The 19792-nt window shown below is 54.9% G+C and overlaps 2 protein-coding genes across 4 annotated transcripts; one reads left to right on the top strand and one right to left on the bottom strand.

The window, feature by feature from the left end:
* Positions 1–545: 545 nt before the first annotated feature.
* Positions 546–11446, bottom strand: TAZ (tafazzin). 2 transcript variants are annotated; one of them, XM_032846335.1, is made up of 11 exons: positions 11328–11446; positions 11037–11165; positions 9973–10018; positions 9642–9727; positions 3079–3159; positions 2967–3008; positions 2694–2756; positions 2461–2513; positions 1571–1648; positions 1324–1421; positions 546–778 (listed from the first exon to the last, which is right to left on the bottom strand). In XM_032846335.1, the coding sequence occupies exons 1-11, from the start codon at positions 11434–11436 to the stop codon at positions 700–702; spliced, it is 864 nt and encodes a 287-aa protein (XP_032702226.1). In that variant the 5' UTR covers positions 11437–11446; the 3' UTR covers positions 546–699. The 2 variants fall into 2 exon arrangements, with proteins under 2 accessions (XP_032702226.1, XP_032702227.1); XM_032846336.1 differs by lacking the exon at positions 546–778 and having other exon boundaries at positions 1081–1421.
* Positions 11447–12920: 1474 nt separating this feature from the next.
* Positions 12921–19444, top strand: DNASE1L1 (deoxyribonuclease 1 like 1). 2 transcript variants are annotated; one of them, XM_032846353.1, is made up of 8 exons: positions 12921–13101; positions 16526–16738; positions 17069–17157; positions 17240–17326; positions 18000–18100; positions 18246–18358; positions 18438–18686; positions 18769–19444. In XM_032846353.1, the coding sequence occupies exons 2-8, from the start codon at positions 16607–16609 to the stop codon at positions 18901–18903; spliced, it is 906 nt and encodes a 301-aa protein (XP_032702244.1). In that variant the 5' UTR covers positions 12921–13101; positions 16526–16606; the 3' UTR covers positions 18904–19444. The 2 variants fall into 2 exon arrangements, with proteins under 2 accessions (XP_032702244.1, XP_032702243.1); XM_032846352.1 differs by having other exon boundaries at positions 12921–13105.
* Positions 19445–19792: the final 348 nt, after the last annotated feature.

The raw sequence follows: 19792 nt of genomic DNA, 5'->3' as shown, positions 1-19792 counted from the left end.
GTTAGGCTCACTGTGCCTCCTTTACAAAATAAGATTAATCCGTACTTTTGCTAGTTTGTTATGGGCATTACAGCTAATGACTGAGGTTTTTTGTTTTTTGTTTTTTTTCCAAGTAGGCTCCAAGTCCATCATGGAGCCCAACACAGAGCTTGAACTCACAACCCTGCGATCAAGACCGGAACTGAGATCAAGAGTTTTAGGGATGCCTGGGTGGCTCTGTTGGTGAAGCGTCTGCCTTCAGCTCAGGTGATGATCCCAGAGTCCTGGGATTGAGCCCCACATTGGGGTCCCGGCTCCACAGGGAGCCTGCTTCTCCCTCTCCTTCTGCCTGTCGCTCCCCATGTGTGCACGTGTATACTCGCATGCTGTCAAATAAATAAAATCTTAAAAAGGTTGGACACAACCAACTGAGCAACCCATGCGCCCCAATAATGACTGAAGTTTACAGTGAGAGCTTGGTGTGCTCAAGGGCCCTTGTTGCTCTAAGGGTCCAGCCTTCCTGTCCAGCAGCCACCTCACGACCCCACCCGTGAAGAAGCCAGAGGTAAAACACAACACAGATGCTTTATTGGTTACAAAACATGAAAACCCAGGTCCCATGGGACTCAAGGGATGCCAGGGAGGTGGAAGACAGAGCAGCTGGTGGGCCCGGGCACACGGGCAAGGGACAGGGTCTCAGCCCCTTGCCGCAGGCTCTGTTCAGCGGGGCTCCGCTTCTGGCAAAAGGCGGCTCGTCCGCCTGCAGCCCAGGGCTGGGCCCTGCCCGAGGACCCCACGCCTATGGAAAGTGCGGGCAGAAGGAAGATGAGGCTGGCGGCCGTCTCTGAGGAGGTGGTGAGCAGCTCCCAGATCGGGGCAGGTGGGAAAAGACCAGGCCAAGGGCCTCAGGGACCGCTACCCAGAGTTCCGGCCTGGCCACCTGTCCCCCTTCAAGTCCCCTCCGTCCTGATGCCAGCGCTGGAAGGGGACACCTGGAGGCAAGAGAGGAGCCCCGCCAAAGTTTCTCCTTTCTTTCGTGCCCGAGTGGGAAGAGCAGCTCAAACGCTTCCTTCCACTGAAACGGCTCAGAGCGGGGGGGAATGCTCGCCAACGAGGACAGGACACCTGCCAGGGCTTATGTACACATCTGTCTAAAAAAACGTATGTGACCTCAAAACGTCAGTCCATCCCCCAGGTGAGCCCTGTGCCGTGCAAGGACCCAAAGGCAGCACTGAGAGCAGGCGGCTGGGTCCTAGGTCGGAGCTGCCTCTTTCCCGGGCCTGGAGGCCAGAGGGAGCAGGCGGGGGACAGGAGCTGGCAGGCCTGTGGCAGGCTGACGTCTACCTCCCGGGCTGCAGGTGCTTGTGCAGCTGCTCCGCCTGGGTCTTCAGGTGCTGAAATTCTTCCTGAATGAAGTCGGTCAGAGCTTTGCGCATCTCCACCTGAGGAGAAGGACGGGGGCTCGCCTGCGGGCCTTGGGCAGTTTGGCCCGGGGCCCTGGGAGGCTGAGGGTGCCAGGAGAGGCCACGCCAGCCACAGGGTAGCCCGGGGCAGGCGGGTGGGGGAGGCGCCGGGGAGAAAGGCAACTCACAGCCGACTTGTTCTCAGCCCGGAGCCGTTCGAGCACAGGCAGAGCACTGAAGGGCTTCCCGATCAGCACCGTGATTTTCTGCAGGGAGAGCAGCCACCGGCGGGTGACAGAAACAAGCCGTGGCCCAACCAGCCCAGAGGGCCAGAAGCTAAGTCCTGCCCCTAACTTGCTGTGCGCTCCCTCATGGCCACGCTCCCTCTTTAAAACAAGGTTGTGTGTGGGGATGCCTGGGTGGCTCAGTGGGTTAAAGCCTCTGCCTTCGGCTCGGGTCATGATCCCAGGGTCTTGGAATCAAGTCCCACATCGGGCTCCCTGTTCAGCGGGGAGCCTGCTTCTCCCTCTCCCACTCCCCCTGCTTGTGTTCCTGCTCTCGCTCACTCTCTGTCAAATAAACAAAATCTTTTAAAAAATAAAATAAGGGCGCCTGGGTGGCTCAGAGGGTTAAAGCCTCTGCCTTCAGCTCAGGTCATGATCCCGGGGTCCTGGGATCGAGACCCACATCGGGTTCTCTCCGTGGCGGGGAGCCTGCTTCCTTCTCTCTCTCTCTGCCTGCCTCTCTGCCTACTTGTGATCTCTGTCTGTCAAATAAATAAATAAAATCTTTAAAAAAATAATAAAATAAAATCAAACGAGGTGGTCAGGCTGAGAGACATTCAAGTCCTGCAGGCCCCGCTGCAGATGTCCTGTCCTGCTTAGACCCCAGGGTTCCCCCCACCCGGCCTGGTTCCTCTTGCTGTCCTTCTACCGGCCTCGATGCCAGGAACTCCCTCTCTCTCTGTTCCACTCGGTCCCCCTGCTGAAGCTGCATCTGGCCTCAGTGGTGCTAAGTGGGAGACAAGAGGCAGATGGCAGGCAAGACAGACAGACGAAGGCCAGCAGCCCGTACCCACCTGTCCAAAACGGGGGAAGTAGGGCGGGCTGTTAGGGAGGACATCATTCATTCCTGCAGCACAATGGACAGAGGCCGGGAAGCAGGCATGGGGTGGAGCAGGGCAGCCCCAGCCCCCTCCACCCCGGGGTCCCTCTCCCTGCCACCCAGTGGAACTCTCCCCAAACCTATGGAAGCACCCCCTTCCCTGGCCTCACCCCCAGGCTGCAGCCTCGGCCCGAGAGGGATGCTCACCAACATGCCACAGTGGCAGGATGACGGGGTTGAGATGACACTCGGCAATCAGGCGTCCGATTCCTGCCCCGGGGAGAGACAGCAACGTTGGCACAAGCAGAGTTTCGGTGCCAGCCTACGGCAAAACCACCGCTGCCCACCTCCAATTAAGACCAACTGCCCTGGTCTGGCTCCTCTGCAAGGCGAGCCCTTGTGCCGGCGCTGCCCCCCACCCCGGCACCGCCCATTCGCCCATCCCAGGCCGCCGGGCAGCAGCGCCTGCCCCACGCCTACCCCACTTAAAGCGCAGGAACTCGGAGCTCATGTTCACCTTCCCTGTTGAGAGACAGGACAGGGGTGAGGCTGGGAAGCTGGGGGTGTGCGCAACCCCGCCAGCGCCACTGACCTTCTGGGAAGATGTGCACCCAGTCCCCATGGTTGAGCTTATCCAGAATGAAGTCCATTCCCTTCTGGTAGACGCCGTCTCCTGCAGGGAAAAGGCCACGCCGTCGGTTGTCATTCTGCCAGGGCGCCCTCCTTGCCTTGGCAGCTCAAGGACACCGTCATCCCCACTGCACCGGCCACGCAGACACCCTCCAATCACTGTCCCTGGGGACTCAGCCAAGGTTTCCCTGGGGCCCATGATGGCGTTTGTTCAATGGTAACCTCTAACCCTCCAAGTACCCGTCATGGACAAGGCAGCATCACTGTCTCCAACTGCCTCCAAATGAAGTTCCAAGCTGGCAACTCCTCCAGTGGCCTCCAAGCCCACCTTCTGCCCGCCGGTCCCACGCAGCCCCGCCCGCTGCGCCTCGGACACCGGCGCTGTGCGCCCTCACAGACTGGCCTGCCGGCTCTGCTCCCTGCCGGCCTGGCCCCCCTTCAGCTTTTGCAGCCTTTCTCCTTGGGGTGCACCACCCCTGGGGCGAGCCTACCGTCTGCCACCCCTGGCCCTGAGGGCACTGCAGGAGCAAACCAAGTCTGTTCGTGATTTCCAGCCTCACTGGGGCCTCAGACCCCACACAGCGACCCTTTCCTGCGGTCTTGGCTGGACAGTCATCACAGCTACTCTTCGCAGGCCTCCCAGCCCCGCCTGAGCCCTCAGCCTCCACCATCCCTCCCTCCCGGCTGATCCCTTCGCCCCTCATGGGGCTCCCCCAGAAACTAGACTGTCATTATTGAAGCCTCTTGGGAAAGGGAGAACGTTGATGCGACATGTGGTGTCACTGAGAGCCGGGAAAAAGTCAAACTTGCTAGTCTGAAAAAATGGGGGTTTAAGTGCCCCCAAGGCTAACAGCACCCACTGTGGAGACACCTGGAGACCCTGACACTGAGCCCGGGGGGCCTGGCAGTGAGCAACAGCGCAGATATGGGTGCCCAACGCTATGCACTGGCCTTCAGCTGGAAGCCCCGTGGGGACGCGCTGTGACCCCGCGGCCAGAACCTCTACCGTGCCCGTGGAGTGGACAGTGATGGGTGACCTCGTCAAGGAGGGAGAGACACACCATAAAGATGAGGAGACAGACACTGGGGCTATCTCAAGTCAGTGCACCAGGAAATGGGTTTTTAACCTGTTCTCTGCAAGGCCGAGTGTTTAGAAGGTGCTAGAGAGCCGTCCAGGAGGCTGAACTAAAGCCAACCCAGTGGGAACCTCACCCAGCAGCTCCCGCAGGGGCTGGAGTTGAGGAGCAGCCAGTCCCGGTGGCTTCTCAGGGCTTCAGGAGAGCAGCGCTTCCCCTCCATGGCACAGCTTTCCCTGGTAGGAGGGGGCTTCGGAGCGCCCCGTCCATCTCCACCAAACCTCACTGGTACAACAGCGCCATCCAGCTTGAAATGCAAATCATGCTAAACTACAAGGCTCCTCAAGCTCTGGGACACTGCCAGCGGTTCTAAGAAGGAAATGCAGAGTGGCTCGTGCCTACTTCAAGAAACATGAAAAACCTTGATCTAACCTCACACCCAGAAGAACTAGAAAAAGAACAAAGCCCAAAGTTAGTAGAAGAAGGAAATAATAATTACATCAGAGTGGAAATAAATGAAATAGACTAAAAAAAAATCAATGGAACCAAGAGCTGGGTCTTTGAAAAGATAAAATTGATAAACCTCTAGCTAAACTCAGCAAGAAAAGAGGAGAACGAACGACTGGTACCACAGATCCACCAAGGACCGCAAGAGTAGCGTGAAAAATTACACGACAAAAAGTTGGACAACCTGAAAGAGAGAGATACACACTCAACACGGAATCGGGAAGAAACAGAAAAGCCGAACAGGCCAACTACTAGTGAATGATTATTTGAATCGGTCATCAAAAAACTCCCAACAGGGGCACCTGAGTGGCTCAGGGGGTTAAGCCGCTGCCTTCGGCTCAGGTCATGATCCCAGGGTCCTGGGGTCGAGCCCCGCATCGAGCTCTCTGCTCAGCGGGGAGCCTGCTTCCACCCTCTCTCTCTGCATGCCTCTCTGCTTACTTGTGATCTCTGTCTGTCAAATAAATAAATAAAATCTTAAAAAACAAAAACAAAAACTCCCGACAAACAAAGTCCAGGACCAGATGGCTTCACAGGTGAATTCTGCCAAACATTTAAAGAAGAGGTAATATTTATTCTTCTCAAACTATTCCAAAAAAGGAAGAGGAAGGAAGGGTTCCAAATACGTTCTGTGAGGCCAGCATCAGCTTGATACCAAAACCAAAGACATTACAAAAAAAAGAGGACAAGACAGGACTACAGGACAATAGCCCTATGAACACAGACGCATAAACCATCAACGAAGTATTAGCAAACTGAATCCAACAACACGTTAGAAGGATTATTCACCACCATGGAGTGGGATTTATTCCAGGGATGGAAGGATGGTTCAGTATCTGTGAATCAATGCTAGTGACCCCGCTAACAAAACGAAGGGTGACAATCATGTAATCATAATAGATGCAGAAAAAGCATTTTTTAAAAAGATTGTTATTTATTTATGACAGAGAGAGACACAGCGAAAGAGGGAGCACAAGCAGGGGCAGTGGGACAAGGAGAAGCAGGCTTCCTGCTGAGCAAGGAGTCCGATGCAGGGATGGATCCCAGGACCCTGGGATCATGACCTGAGCTGAAGGCAGAGGGCAGATGCTTAACAACTGAGCCACCCAGGCACCCCCAGAAAAAGCATTTTGACAAAATTCAACATCTGTTCATGATAAAAATTCTCAACAAAATGGGTTTACTTTTTTCTATTTTTTTAAAGATTTTATTTATTTGACAGAGAAAGAGAGAAAGAGCACACAAGCAAGGGAACGGCAGAGGGGGAGGGAGAAGCAGGCTCTCTGCTGAGCAGGGAGTCCGATGTGGGGCTTGATCCCAGGACCCTGGGATCATGACCTAAGCTGAAGGCAGACGCTTAACCAACTGAGCCCCCCAGGCACCCCTACAAAGAGGGTTTAGAGAGAACATAACATAATAAAGGCCACCTATGACAGACCACAGCTGACATCATGCTCAATGCAGAAAAACAGATTTTCCTCTAAGGTTAGGAAGAAGACAAGGATGTCCACTCTTGCCGTTTTTATTCAACATTGTACTACAAATCCTAGCCTCGGTGATCAGACCAGAAAAAGAAATGAGGGGTGTCTACGTGGCTCAGTGGGTTAAGCCTCTGCCTTCAGCTCAGGTCATGGTCTCAGCATCCTGGGTCAAGCCCCACATCAAGCTCTCTGCTCCATGGGGAGTCTGCTTCTCCTTCTCCCTCTCTCTTGCTTTCCCTCACTCTTTCAAATAAATAGTCTTTAAAAAAAAGAAAAGAAAAAGAAATAAGAGGCATCCATTTTGATGAGGAAGGAGTTAAGCTATCTCTATTTGTAGGTGATAGGATACTATCCATAGAAAACTCTAAAGGCTCCACCAAAAAGTTATTAGAATAAATGAATTTAATAAAATTTTAGGATACATGAATGAAGAAAGATGTGGTGTATACGCAGCTACACACACAGAAAATTCCTGAGTCTTAAAAAAGGATGAGATCTCAGGGTTATGAGTTCAAGCCCCACACTGTGCATGGAGCCTACTTAAAAAAAATGAATGAATGAATGAATGAATGAGGGGTATCTGGGTGGCTCAGTCAGTTCAGTGTCTGTCTTCAGTTCAGGTCAGGATCCCAGGGTCCTAAGATCGAGCTTCGCATCGGGCTCCCTGCTCTGTGGGAAGCTTGCTCCTCCCTCTCCCACTCCCTGTGCTTGTGTTCCCTCTCTTGCTATCTCTCTCTCTCTTTCTGTCAAATAAATAAAATCTTAAAAAAAAAAAAAAAGAATCTGCCTTCGGCTCTGGTCATGATCCCAGGGTCCTGGGATCGAGCCCAACATCGGGCTCTCTGCTCAGTGGGGAGCCTGCTTCTCCCTCTGCCTCTGTGATCTCTCTCTCTGTCTCTCAAATAAATACTTAAAATCTTTTTTTAAAAAAGGAGAGAAATTTTAAATAAATAAAGGGAAAAAATACTACTACCATGATTTTGGCACAACACATGAGTATTTAGCTTCTACAAATGCTACTTCTGCTCACCTGCATGGCTTGTCCAAGATCACTTTGATACTTCATAAGGCCTGTACTTGGGAAGGAAATGGAGTATTTTGGAACACAGAAGCCAAGTAAGCCAGATACTTCCTTTGCTTTAACACAATTTGTTATATCTTTGCTCCACGTCACGTATGTTTGAAAAATAGCTTGTCCCTGTCCACTTTCTCTCACTGAAGGTGCTGAGAATTAAGATTTTTTAGAATTTTTATTTATTTATTTGTCAGAGAGAGAGAGCACAAGCAGAGGGAGCAGCAGGAAGAGGGAGGAGCAGGCTCCCCGCTGAGCAGGGAGCCCGATGTGGGACTCCATCCCAGGATCCTGGGATCATGACCTGAGCCCAAGGCAGACACCTAACTAACCGAGCCACCCAGGTGCCCCCAGTTTTCTGGTTTTAACCGTACAGTAAAACTTAGATGCAGAGCAAAAAGCAGAACAAGACAAAAAGGTGACGTGGAGGGCGCCTGGGTGGCTCAGTCGGAAAAGCATGTGACTCCTGATCTCAGGGTCATGAGTTTGACACCCCATTAAAAAAATAAATGAACTTAAAAAATAAATACATAAAACTTAAGAAAAAAGACATGGACACAGAAAGCCTGTGTGTGAGGTCGCAGAAGGGAGGACCTGAGATCAGGCACCTGAACAGAGTTCCCATCACACGATGCCACGGGCACTAGCCGCAACACTCGTAGCTTCTGCTCATGTTTTGGAGAAATGAAGTGGCCTTCGAACGCAGCAAGAAGTGAAAACACTCAAAGCTGTTGTCTCCAAAGAGCAGATGTGAGGATCTGAGCGCTGCAGCTTTTCATTAAAAGCCCTTCATTTTTTTTGAGGTTACTTTACTGCGTTTCTCCAGCAGAAGTAAGAAACTCTCCCTTGACCTCTGACACCCTTTGGTTACCGCCTCCTCCCTCTTCCTCTTCATGACGGACCTTCTGGGAGGGGTGAACACCCCTGCTATCCCCACTCCCTCCTGGCCCTGGCAGCTCCTGTGGCTGTCACTTCACAGAAATGGCTTCTCCAGGGTCCCTGGAGACTTCTCCAGTGCCAAGGGGCCCTGCTTTGCTTCCTTCCTGCCTGGCCACTGCTTCCTGCTGCCCCGGTGGCCTGTGTCTCTGTTCACGCTCTAAGCTGCCGTCCTAGCACCTGCTGGCCGTCCACTCTCCCTCGCTGCCACTCTTCCTCTACTTCTGCAACTCTGTTATTCGCTGAGTCCCTACTACGTCCCTACTAGTCTTCTGAGCTCCAGAACTGCACATCCCACTGCCTCTGGGACCGCTGCCCTCCTCGGGCGACAGGCTCCTCCAATGAAACATGTGCAAAACACAACACCCCTCCCCTTCAACCCCCACACTGCTTACCGTCCGTCCCATCCTCCCAGTGGCTCAGTGTCATCAGACGTCACCTAGCGTTGTCTTCAAGCTATCTTTTCCTTACCCCTTCCCACACCCAGTCTGTCAACAAGTCCTGTCTACTCTGCCTCCAGCTGTCCGCAGCGGCCTCCAGAGGCGCAGCTATGATGGTCTGCTGCTGCTGGAATGACCCAACGAGCCCCTACCCAGGCTCCCGGCCTCCACCGAGCTCTGCTCCCCCTCCCCCCACCAGCCACGCTGCGGCAGGAATGGTTTCTCTCTCTGAACCACAGAAGGAAGCACATCACTGCCCTGATGACGGAATAGAGTCCAAAATTCTTAACACGATTATTCCAGAACCTTCACATTTGGCTGGCCTGCAACCTACATTTTCTACATTTATCGCTTACCTTTTCAGGGCCTGGCATGTACTTCCTGTGTCTCGAATGCCTTTCCTTTCATACTCTTGCCTAGAAAATATTGTCCTTTCACAGACAAAAGAGCAACCTGGATTCAAATCCTGGCTTTGCCACCTCTCGCCCCATGACCCTGGGCCAGCGGCTTAATTCCTCCAAACCCCTTTATCTGATCAAAACGGCCCCCACCTCCTGAGGCCCTCAGTGTCACACCCTCACCCCGCAAGCCTGTTTTCTGAAACGCTGCAGCTTCCAGCACATGCCACCACCACGGAAGACCCATGACGCCACCCTCCCATTGCTGAGTCTCTTAGCTGCGGACAATGCCTCCTTGGCTTCTAATGCCACAGTCCAGGTTCACACAGCCCTCAGGCAGTCCCAGGAAATGCATGCTCTCCACGAGGCCCTCGCTCCTGCGGCAGCCAGTACCACCTCTGCAGCCACGCAGTGCAACAGGGACTCACACTAGCAGCTCAGTGGCCGCTGGCCCCCTCTGTGCCCAGGCTGTCCCAGCAGGGTCCCTCCACTCCCAGGACTGCTCAAGCAAAAGCACTGACCACCAGTCCCTGCTCCGAAGAAAAGCAGAGAAGGCTGCAGAAGTGCCTCCCTGCATTCACTCGCCCACGAGCCCCTCTTGGAGGACCAGCTCACCTCGGCACACGGGCACACACTTGCCCAAGCTGAAGAAGCGGGAGTGCAGCTCTCTGGTGAAGCAGATGTCTGCAGCTGCAGGGGTCCTGAAGTAGGGACAGATGTAGTCATCCCTGCCTCCCCTGCACCCTAATTCCCTGCCCTCCCCCAACATGATGCCTGACATCGTCGGCAGTGTGGAAAGGAGGCACGGGAGAGCCTGCGGAACCCCACCCCGTGCCCTGCCTGTACTGCTGGATGCCGCCTCCTGGGCAGAGCAGGAGGAGGGCAAATCTGGGCAGAGACGGGTGAGGCCTGCCAGGCCCACTGCGAGGGGCCCATTCCTCCTCACCAACGCATCAACTTCAGGTTCCAGATGTGGCGGAGTTTCAGGATCCCTAGAGAAGGAAAGTCTTCATGCCCCAGCTTGCCTAGTCCCCAGGGAACATCTTTTTCTGTTACCCGGTTTCAGGGAATGAGGAACAGAGGCAATAGCACTACCATTTCCCTATGGCTGAAGGCAGCATCTTTCAGTCGCTGGGGCTGGACCCTGCGTTGTCCCTGGCTCCTCCCTCTTTCCCACCCTCACCCATACCTTATTAGTCGCCACATCTGGCCTGCCTACCCCCAGGTATCTTTTGCCACTGCCTCTTGTTCTATACCTCTCCCTCCACTGTTGCTGCCACCACACTAGTCTAGGTTACTGAGTGGCTCTAAAAGGTCCCTCCTGGTCCCCCGGTGTCTGCCTATGGCACTCTACAGGCCCTTCTATGCCCAGTGGCCAGGGTGAGCTCTGAAAGGCTCTGATTTGACTAACTAGCTTCCCATGAGCTCTACAACAGTCTAACCTCCCGAATTCATCAATAAAAGCTCTGGGCACCCCTCTACCCAGCCATCTGGGTTACTGGAGCCAAGCAGCTCCCTGTGAAGTCAGCAGAGCAGGAACTTCTAGGTGGCAAAGTGGGCTCCCAAATGAGGCGGGTTAAAGGATACACACTCGGCCTGGGGCAAACTTGGAAGCAGGACACGGGTCTCCCAGCCTCTAGCCCACACCTTCGTTGACAAGATACCCTATGGTTCTCAGATTTAATACTCTGTGGGACCATCCACAGTTTAGAGAATGGAGGGTGCCACAGGCCTGATGCTACAAAGTAAAGCAGCCATCAGACTGCCCTGCAGCTGCTTCCTCACTTCCTCGATCCCTCCGAATTTCTGAAGCCCTTACCAAGTCATTTTCTGAGAGGACACTGAAGGGGCCACCAATCATATTTTCATCGTCGGCGCAGGACACGCAGGAACAGGAGTGCCAGGGATATGTACAGAGCCCAGTGAGAAGTGAGTTGGTTCTGCTTTTGTGTGGCCCCCTCCCGGGTTCTCGCCATGCCTCCCTACGCCCAGAACCCTGGTGCCAGGTACCCCAGAGGTGAGGGTCATCCATGCAGGACTGGTGATTGGAGACAGTGATGAGGGGCGTGGCTGGGCCTCGGTTCTCGATGAGCTCGTACAGCACCTCTTTGTTGTGGACGGTGAGGTGGTTCATGTACTCTGGAGGGAGAGACGAACTGTGGGAAGAGGTCTTGGCCTCATTCTCCCTGGGTCCCAGGGCTGCCCCCAGCCAAAATGGCCCCCACCCACAACCCCAAACCCCAACTCTGGCTGGGCGTGGAGAGCCGTGGCCTACTCTGCCTCGGCTTTGGGCCCACTCACTGGTCCAGAAGCAGCTGTAGGTGCCCACCAGGCCCATGACGACGCTGCTGGCCAGAGTCCAGGTGAACGGCGGCACGGCGGGGAACGGCCATTTCACATTCAGGGGCATCTCCCCCGCTCCTCACTCCCCAGGCGGCCCGGCGCTTCCCCTGCCACAGGGCAGCCTGTGGGGCCGCTCTAGGTCTGTGTCCCCGACCGCTGGAGAACTGGGTCTCTGACAGGCCCGTGCCACAAGGGCTCCGGGCGGCAGGGGACTCGACCAAGGTCACCTCGCAGGTCAGGCCAGGGCCGGGCCGGCCCCCGCTCTCTCGCCACAGACGAGCCGCTACTGGGGTCAGGAGCCGGGGGTCTCAGTGAGAAGCGAACTGGCCCGGCGACGGCAGCCAGGAGCCCCGCGCCCCCGCCCGAAACCGAGCCAGCGACGGCGGCCCGCTCTTCGCCGCCTGTCGTAAAGGGCTATGAGGCCGCTTGACGGCAGCGGGGGCGGGCCCTGGGGCCGTGTGGCCCCGCCCCGCCGCGCCGCGCCGAGCACGTTCCCGGCGGCGGGGGCTGCGCGTCCGGAGGTGTCCGGAGCTAACCCGGCTCCGCAGCACAATGACGGGACACCGCTAAAGGCTGGAGTTCACGGCACTTTTACTTTAGTTCTTCTTCCCCTTTATTTTCATTGAGGCAAAATTCATATAACGGAATTAACCGTTTTGTAATATTTTGTAGCATTTTATACCGTATGCCATGTTTTATGTATGTAACCTGTTATGTGTTACATTAAGTAGTTTCACATAATTAACTGCACACAATTTTGCAGTTACAATATTACAGCTTTGTACAATGTGTGTATATATATGTAACATGTAATGTGATGTATATGTAGCAACATAGGCCAAATAATAAAGATACCATGTATAACATAGTATTTCCTGTCGTTCAGCACATTTCCAGTATTCTCAACCACCACTTCTCTATTCCCATAAGAAAGCCTTGTATCCGCTAAGACGTTGTTTATTTTCCTTCTCCTCCTCTTCCTCCTTCTTCTTTTATTTAAATAATCTCTACCCCCAACGTGGGGCTTGAACTCAGTACCCTGAATTAAAGGGTCGCATGCCCTACTGACTGAGGCCCTGGAAACATTTTCTAAAAATCAATAGAAAGGTGCTTCAAAAATAAGAAATCTGGGCGCCTGGCTGGCTCACTTGGGGTCTCCAGAGAGTGGAGAAGTGTGCAGCCACGTTGGCAGGCGCCCTGGGGACACGGAGAGGAGACTCTTGTCCTCGGGGGTCCCCAGGCTCGCGGCAGGGCTCCCCCGACGTCGGGCACAAGCTCGGGCTCTCGTGTGTTTCCTACCAGGTGCCGCCTAGAGGCAGCCCGTGTGGGGGACTGAGGGCTGGGCCTGAGAGAGCACAGCTCCCGGTTTGCATTTGCATGCCGGCTCCCCACACCCCCGCGCCCTTGGCACAGGGACCCCACTCATTATAGGAACGCTGAGGCTCCATCTCTGTGACTCACAGGGCTGTCATCCGCCCACAGTTCCAGGCCTCCAGCAGGCGCCTGCTTCCACGTGGGTCAGAGAAGGTGGAGTCCGGCCGGCCATAGGCCCCTCGGGACCCAGCCCCAGCGCCAGGAAGGGTGGGGCGACCGGCCTGGCCGGAGGGGTGGGTCGGGAAGAGTCCCTTCCTCTTTTCTTCCCTAAGGTTCCTGCCAAGACCGCCGCAGCGACTCCGTAGACGTGTTGCGATCTGGTTACAGCTGCGGCAGGCGTGGATACGAGCTGGTCTGAGTAGGTATGGGAGCCCTCTGAGCAGAGGGAGGGAGGAAGTTGCCCCCTGCATGGGGAGAAGGGAAAAAGGGGAAGGGAACCCCTGGGGGCCAAGACTTAGCTTGGGAGCCGGGCTTTGGGCTGAGGCCAGAAACAGTCACTATGGTTCTTCTTGCCCTTGGCCCTTGTGTGGGCCCCTGACCCCAGAGCCTTCTAGCCTTCCCTTGACAGCCGGGGGCTGCTCCTACATCCCAGAATAGTAACCAGGACAGGGCACCCAAACCAGCATGAGTGACAGAGCAGGTGGCCCAGGAGAGACAGACATTCAGCCCAGCCAGGAGTATGAAAGAGACTAGATGACAAAGAAGGGAGAACAGGGAAGAGAGGGGCAAGGAAGATAGAGGAAAGCAGAGTGGGAGGTGACAAAACGTTACCTGGGATGCAGTGGGAAGTTACTCAAACAAGAGGACTCAAAGGGGTGCCCCAGTGTTGCAGTCAGTTAATTGTCCTACTCCTGGTTTCGGCTCAGGTCGTCATCTCAGGGTCGTGAAATGGGGCCCGGTGTGGGGCTCTGTGCTCAGTGTGCAGCCTGCTCTGGGTTCTCTCTCTCCCCCTCTCCCTCCTGCTCACTCTCGCTCTCTCCCTCTCTCCCTCTCTCCCTCTCTCCCTCCCTCCCTTCCTCCCTTCCTCCCTCAAATAAGTTAAAATCTTTGGGGCACCTGGGTGGCTCAGTCATTAAGGGTCTGCCTTCAGCTCAGGTCATGATCCCAGGGTCCTGGGATCGAGCCCCGTGTTGGGCTCCCTGCTCAGCGGGGAGCCTGCTTCTCCCTCTCCCACTACCCCTGCTTGTGTTCCCTCTCTCGCTGTGTCTCTCTCTGTCAATTAATAAATAAAATATTTTATGGGGCGCCTGGGTGGCTCAGTGGGTTGGGCCGCTGCCTTCGGCTCAGGTCATGATCTCAGGGTCGTGGGATCGAGTCCCGCATCGGGCTCTCTGCTCGGCGGGGAGCCTGCTTCCACCTCTATCTCTGCCTGCCTCTCTGTCTACTTGTGATCTCTCTGTGTCAAATAAATAAAATCTTTAAAAAAAAAATAAATAAAATATTTTAAATAAATAAATAAATCTTTTTTTTAAAATAAGAGGGCTGAAAGCTATCAGTAGAAGGCAGTGGGGGAAGAGACGGAAGCAGAGAAGGAATATGGTTTATTTTGCCAAACCAACAGTTCCAGCCACGGAGACACCCAGCCAGCTCAGCGTCTCACCTCACAGCCCCTTGCTAGGTGTGTCTTGCCTGATAGCGCCTCCTGTGAGCCAGCTGGGGCTAGATTGGAGCTGAGCACAGAAGTCCCTTTGCTCCCCCCTCCCCCCGCCGTGAGTTGTCCTAAAGTAACTCCCTTTAGCCCATTATAATACTAAAGTCTCCTGTAGGTGGACTTTTCCAGCATTTTTTGAACATACGTTGTTTGCACTAACATGTTGACTTGCTAAGGCCTGCACAATTGAACCCAAACTGCCTATGTATTGTACCCCTAACCCACTGGATAAAAGCTTCCTCTGTTAACGTCCTGGGGAGACAGCACTTCATCCCCGTCTCCTTACTTGTACCAAGAACTAAAAACCTCTTAGCTTTTATTTTATTTATTTTTGTAATGATTTCATTTATTTGACACAGAGAGACACAACGAGAGAGGGAACACAAGCAGGGGGAGTGGGAGAGGGAGCAGCAGGCTTCCCTCTGAGCAGGGAGCCCGCCGCGGGGCTCGATCCCAGGACCCTGGGATCATGACCTGAGCTGAAGGCAGACGCTTAATGACTGAGCCACCCAGGCGCCCCGAAAGTCCTCTTAGCTTTTAACCCTTCCTTGGTTTGTGTTCAAGGTGGTGCACCCCAGGGGGTGAACACCTTGAGTCTGGTTACAGAGGTGACAGAGAAAAGCAGGCAGACAGAAGTAGAGGGACTTACGTTGCTTAAATGAGAATGACACGGATAGCAATCAAGCAAGGGGCTGAACCCAAATGACAGGACAAAGTTTGAGTGCATCTGAAACCAAGGTAAACCAAGAGACGCTCGAAAAGCGGGGGGCTTGCACAGGTAGGTTGAACAAGATGGGCTGTCTGGGGAGGGCAGGGCCGTGGGAAGGGGGCCCATCCCCCTCTGCAGTGGGTGATTTAGTCTGGCTGAGATGATTTTCGGTGCATACGCCCTTGAACCCAGTAATTCTGCTGCTGGGAGTTTGTCTCAAAGATACCATCTCCCAGGCAGAGAGAGACGTGTTGTTAATGGTGGCGAAAAGTTGGAATTCACTGTCACGTTGAACTCTTGTGACCTGTTGGTGGGCATGGAACAAAGGGGTTAACCCCTACGGAAGATGGTCTGGTGGCTCCCCAGAGAAGTGTGACCCAGCAATTTCACTTCTGGGTATACACACGAAAGGATCCGCAGCAGGAACTGGAGGAGATCTTGGCGCACTCAGGTTCACGAACTGTGATTGACCGCGGCCAAGGCTGGACGCGAGCCAAGTGTCCATGAACGGCCGAGTAGGTCAGTTCAGTTGGGTTCATCCATACCGCTGAATGCTCTCCGGCCCTAAAAAGGACAGAAATTCTGACACTTGCTACAACCTAGATGAAGCTTGACGACATGCTCAGTGCACCAGCCAGTCACAAACACACGTAACGTATGACTTCTCTCCTGCAAGGTGCCGAGAGTAGTCTGATTCATGGAGACACAAAGTGGGATGGTGCGCCAGGGGCTGGGGGGAGGAGGATAGAGGACGAGTGTCTAATGGGGACAGAGTTTCAGTTTGGGAAGCTGGAAAAATTCTGGCGATGGATGGCAGTGTGATTGTACAAAACAGTGTGGATGTACTTAATGCCACTCAACTCTGCATTTAAAAATGGTTAAGATGGTGGAAAAAAAAAGGCAAGATGGTAAATTCTATGCTATGTGTATTTTAGCACAATTAAGAAGAATGAAGTTGAGGGGCACTTGGCGGGCTCAGTTCGTGGAGCATGAGACTCTAGACCTCGGGGTTGTGAGTTCAAGCCCCACATTGGATATAGAGATTACTTAAAAATAAAATCTTCAAAATTTGAGAGAAATGGAGAGACTGAGAGACAGAGCATGAACAGGGAGGACGAGGCAGAGGGAGAAGGAGAAGCTGGCTCCCCGCTGAGGAGGGGGCCCGCCAGTGTGGGATTGATCCCAGAACCCCAGGATCATGGCCTGAGCAGAAATCAAGAGTCCTACGCCCAACTGACTACGCCACCCAGGCACGCCACTTAAAATTGTTAAAAAAAAAAAAAAAGTGAAGTTGAGCCCTGCGTGCTGGTGTTGAAGGTGTCCATGGGGAGAAAGGCAGGCGGTCTGTGATGCTGGCGGTTCTGGGAGGCCGGTTCTGGGAGGCCAGTGCTAGCTCGGTCCCACACTGCCATGTCCTTTCAGAAGCAGAACAGAGCCCAGCTGGGAGCGTGCCCTGGGACGGCCTGGATTCCTCCAGAGGGTCCCAGCAGCCCCCACACAGCCATGCACTACCCAGCCATGCTCCTGCTTCTCCTGCCTGGGGGCGCTGAGGCCTTTCGCATCTGTGCCTTCAATGGCCAGCGGCTGACGCTTTCCAAGGCGGCCAGAGAACATGTGATGGACACCTTTGTTCGGGTAGGTTCATCACTGAAGGAAAGCTGTGCCCACGACCCAAAGCCCCCGCCCTGCCTGACCAGGGGCATTTCCCAGAGGAGAGGGGACATCAGGAGACCTGGGTATGGAGATGGGGAGCACATTCCTTCGCTGTCATCGGCCTCCATCTCCTCTGTAATCTGGGTGCAGTGTGGTTGGGGCGGCACTCGGTCTTCTCCCTGGTCCCGGTGCTCTCCGTGGGCCTCAGCCAGAGAGCCGTATCACTCTTGGCCACACCAGTGCTAGTTCCCCAGGGAGCCCGACTTCCTCCCGAGGTCGCTGGCACTGACCAGCCCTCCTGCTGTCCGGCAGATCCTGGCTCGCTGCGACATCATGGTGCTGCAGGAGGTGGTGGATGCTTCTGGCAGTGCTATCTCTCTCCTTCTCCGAGAACTCAATCGGTGAGGAAGGCTCTGGGGGGCTAATCTGGGGGCCCCCCCAGCACCTCAGGGGCCCTGACTCTGGGTTTCCCTGTCCCGGCAGATTTGACAGCTCTGGGTTCTACAGCGTCTTGAGCAGCCCCTCGCTGGGGCGCAGCACATACATGGAGAAGTACGTGTATGTGTACCGGTAAGCACAGACGGGGCCGGGCCGGGGTTGGCACCGCGCCCAGTGCCAGGAGCCTCCATCATCCCAGCAGCTGCAGGTGCCTTCCTCCCACGGTAGCCCTCACCTTCTCATTGCACTTTTTCTCCTCAGAGGTTTTATTTCAGGCTCAGATTCTCCTCCAGCCTAGCCAGCAGTGATGGCCACGTGTCCCTATGGCAGGGGGACTTCGTTATCCGTGTGCAGACGTGGGGCCGCTCTGCCTCTCGCCCGTGGAAACCAGCGCAGGGGCTCAGGGCAAGGCTGGCCTCCTCTTTGGGAGTGAACCAGCTAAAGCTTCTGGGAAGAGACTCAACAGTGGGGGCTCATTGAGGACCTTGGGCAGACCCAGTTTGCAGAGACAGCCCTAAGTCTGTAGGACAGCCTGGGGTGGGGGAACCCTCTGGGGTCGGGATGGAGAGGGCAAGGGGAGTGCTCAGGTGAGGAGACCTACTTATACAGATGAAATCATGTGTCTAGAATTCACTTCCGTGTTATGTGAAGTATATCTCAATGAAAAACAAGTTCTAGAAAAGCAGCTAGGAAGGCTGCGGTCACATGAAATAGGGCTGGTCATGGAAGGCCTCTTGCTCTGAGTCCCGGCTGAGTTAAATATCACCGATGTGGGGCCACTGCTTCTCATGCCTTGGTCCCCCAGGTCACACAAGACACAGATCCTGGATTCCTATGTGTATGAGGACACGGATGACCTCTTTGCCCGGGAGCCCTTTGTGGCCAAGTTCACTTTTCCCAGCAAGGGTAGGAAGGGAAGAAGGGTGGCCCCGCTGCCTGGGAGCAGGAAGGAGGGGCGGGCTGGCGGTCCCGAGGGCGTGGTTGCTGGGAAGAGGCTGGGCGAGGAGTGCCCAGGAGCGGGTGGGAGCCCTTGGTCCCTGGGGCCTTGCAGTCCTTCCCAGCCTGGTGCTGGTCCCGCTGCACACCACTCCGAAGGCCGTGGAGAAGGAGCTGAACGCCCTGTACGACGTGTTTCTGGATGTCTCCCAGCGCTGGCAGAGCCAGGTAAGGTTGGGATGATCGCACGGGGGACCGGGGGGAGGGGCACTGGGTGGCCGGGTCTGACTCCTGCCCCCCTCTCCAGGACATGATCTTGCTCGGGGACTTCAACGCTGACTGTGCCTCACTGCCCAAAAAGCGCCTAGGGGAGCTGGTGCTGCGGACGCAGGCAGGCTTCCAGTGGGTGATTGGCGACGAGGAGGACACCACAGTGCGGGCCAGCACCCGCTGCGCTTACGACCGCGTGGTGCTGCACGGGGGGCGCTGTCAGAGCCTGCTGCGCTCCGCGGCTGCCTTTAACTTCCCCAGGAGCTTCGGCCTCACTGAGGAGGAGGTAAAGGGGTGAGACCACAATGGGCCCACAGTTAAGTGCCTCGGCCCCAACGCTGAGGCTCTGTCCTGCTGCCATCCCCCAGGCCCTCAACATCAGCGACCACTACCCTGTGGAAGTAGAGCTGAACCGGGCGGCACCCGGGCTCCCGCCTCTTGGCCTGGCCGCCCTGTTGCTGCTGCTGCTGCTCCTGCTCCCCCGCCTGGGCCTGGTGGCCTGAAGCAGCCCTGAACCTGCCGCCCGCAGATGTGAGGACCGCGCTGCCTTCGGGACTCAGATCCTGCTCGCTCCCCCGTGTGTGCTCCCTAGAGACTCCTCCATCTGATCGTAGCTCCACCCCACCGCAATGCAACCCTTGGCCATCTGCCTTCTCTTCGCTTGGCTTGTGTTCTTTGGTTGGGCCCCTGCCCGGCATTAGAATGTAGGGAGGAGGCATGCCCTGAGGCTAGACGCATGCCACTCTGCCCCCAGCTAGTGTCAGGAGTGGGGACAGAGCAGGCTCCAGGGCTGGGGGCTCAGGTGATTTGCACTCAACTGCAGGGCTCAGAGAAGGGAATCACAATAGGTTGGAAGATTTTATTAGATAACCAAAAGGAAACACCGCTGAGAACAAAAAGCTAAATTGCGGGTCTATTACATACGTCAAGCGGATGTGCCAAGGGGCCGTTTTTATTACACACAGGATCCCTATGAATCAATATTAAAATTGCGGCAGACAGAGGGATCCATAAGCAGTTTACACGCACACACGCATAGTAACTAGCAAAGTATTTACAGTTGTTGAATCCAATAAATAAAAACAGTTGCTGTCAAGCCCAAGTTCACAACCACGGTGCGGCCCAACCTCCCCCCACCCGGAGTACAGTCGATCCACACTGGCTGCGTGACCACAAGGCGAGGCTCGGGCTGGTAACCAAGGTTAAGGGGCACACAGAAGAGAGAGGCCCCGCCCATGAGTACCTAGGTGCTTGTGCAGGTGAAGGGACTACCAGATACTTAGCAAAATGTTAACAATGATCCTGTTTTGGGTGTTGGTATCGTAGAACCCTTCCTTCCCCAGCTTTATTTTCCAGAGCTCAGTAAAACCAGCAAATATTTATGGTTTAGAA

This window comes from Lontra canadensis, unplaced genomic scaffold (genome assembly GCF_010015895.1).
Source record: "Lontra canadensis isolate GAN:19392208 unplaced genomic scaffold, GSC_riverotter_1.0 scaffold174, whole genome shotgun sequence".
Classification (NCBI taxonomy): Eukaryota; Metazoa; Chordata; class Mammalia; order Carnivora; family Mustelidae; genus Lontra; species Lontra canadensis.
The sequence above is the reverse complement of the archived record's forward strand: the minus strand, read 5'-3'. Positions and strand labels throughout refer to the sequence as shown.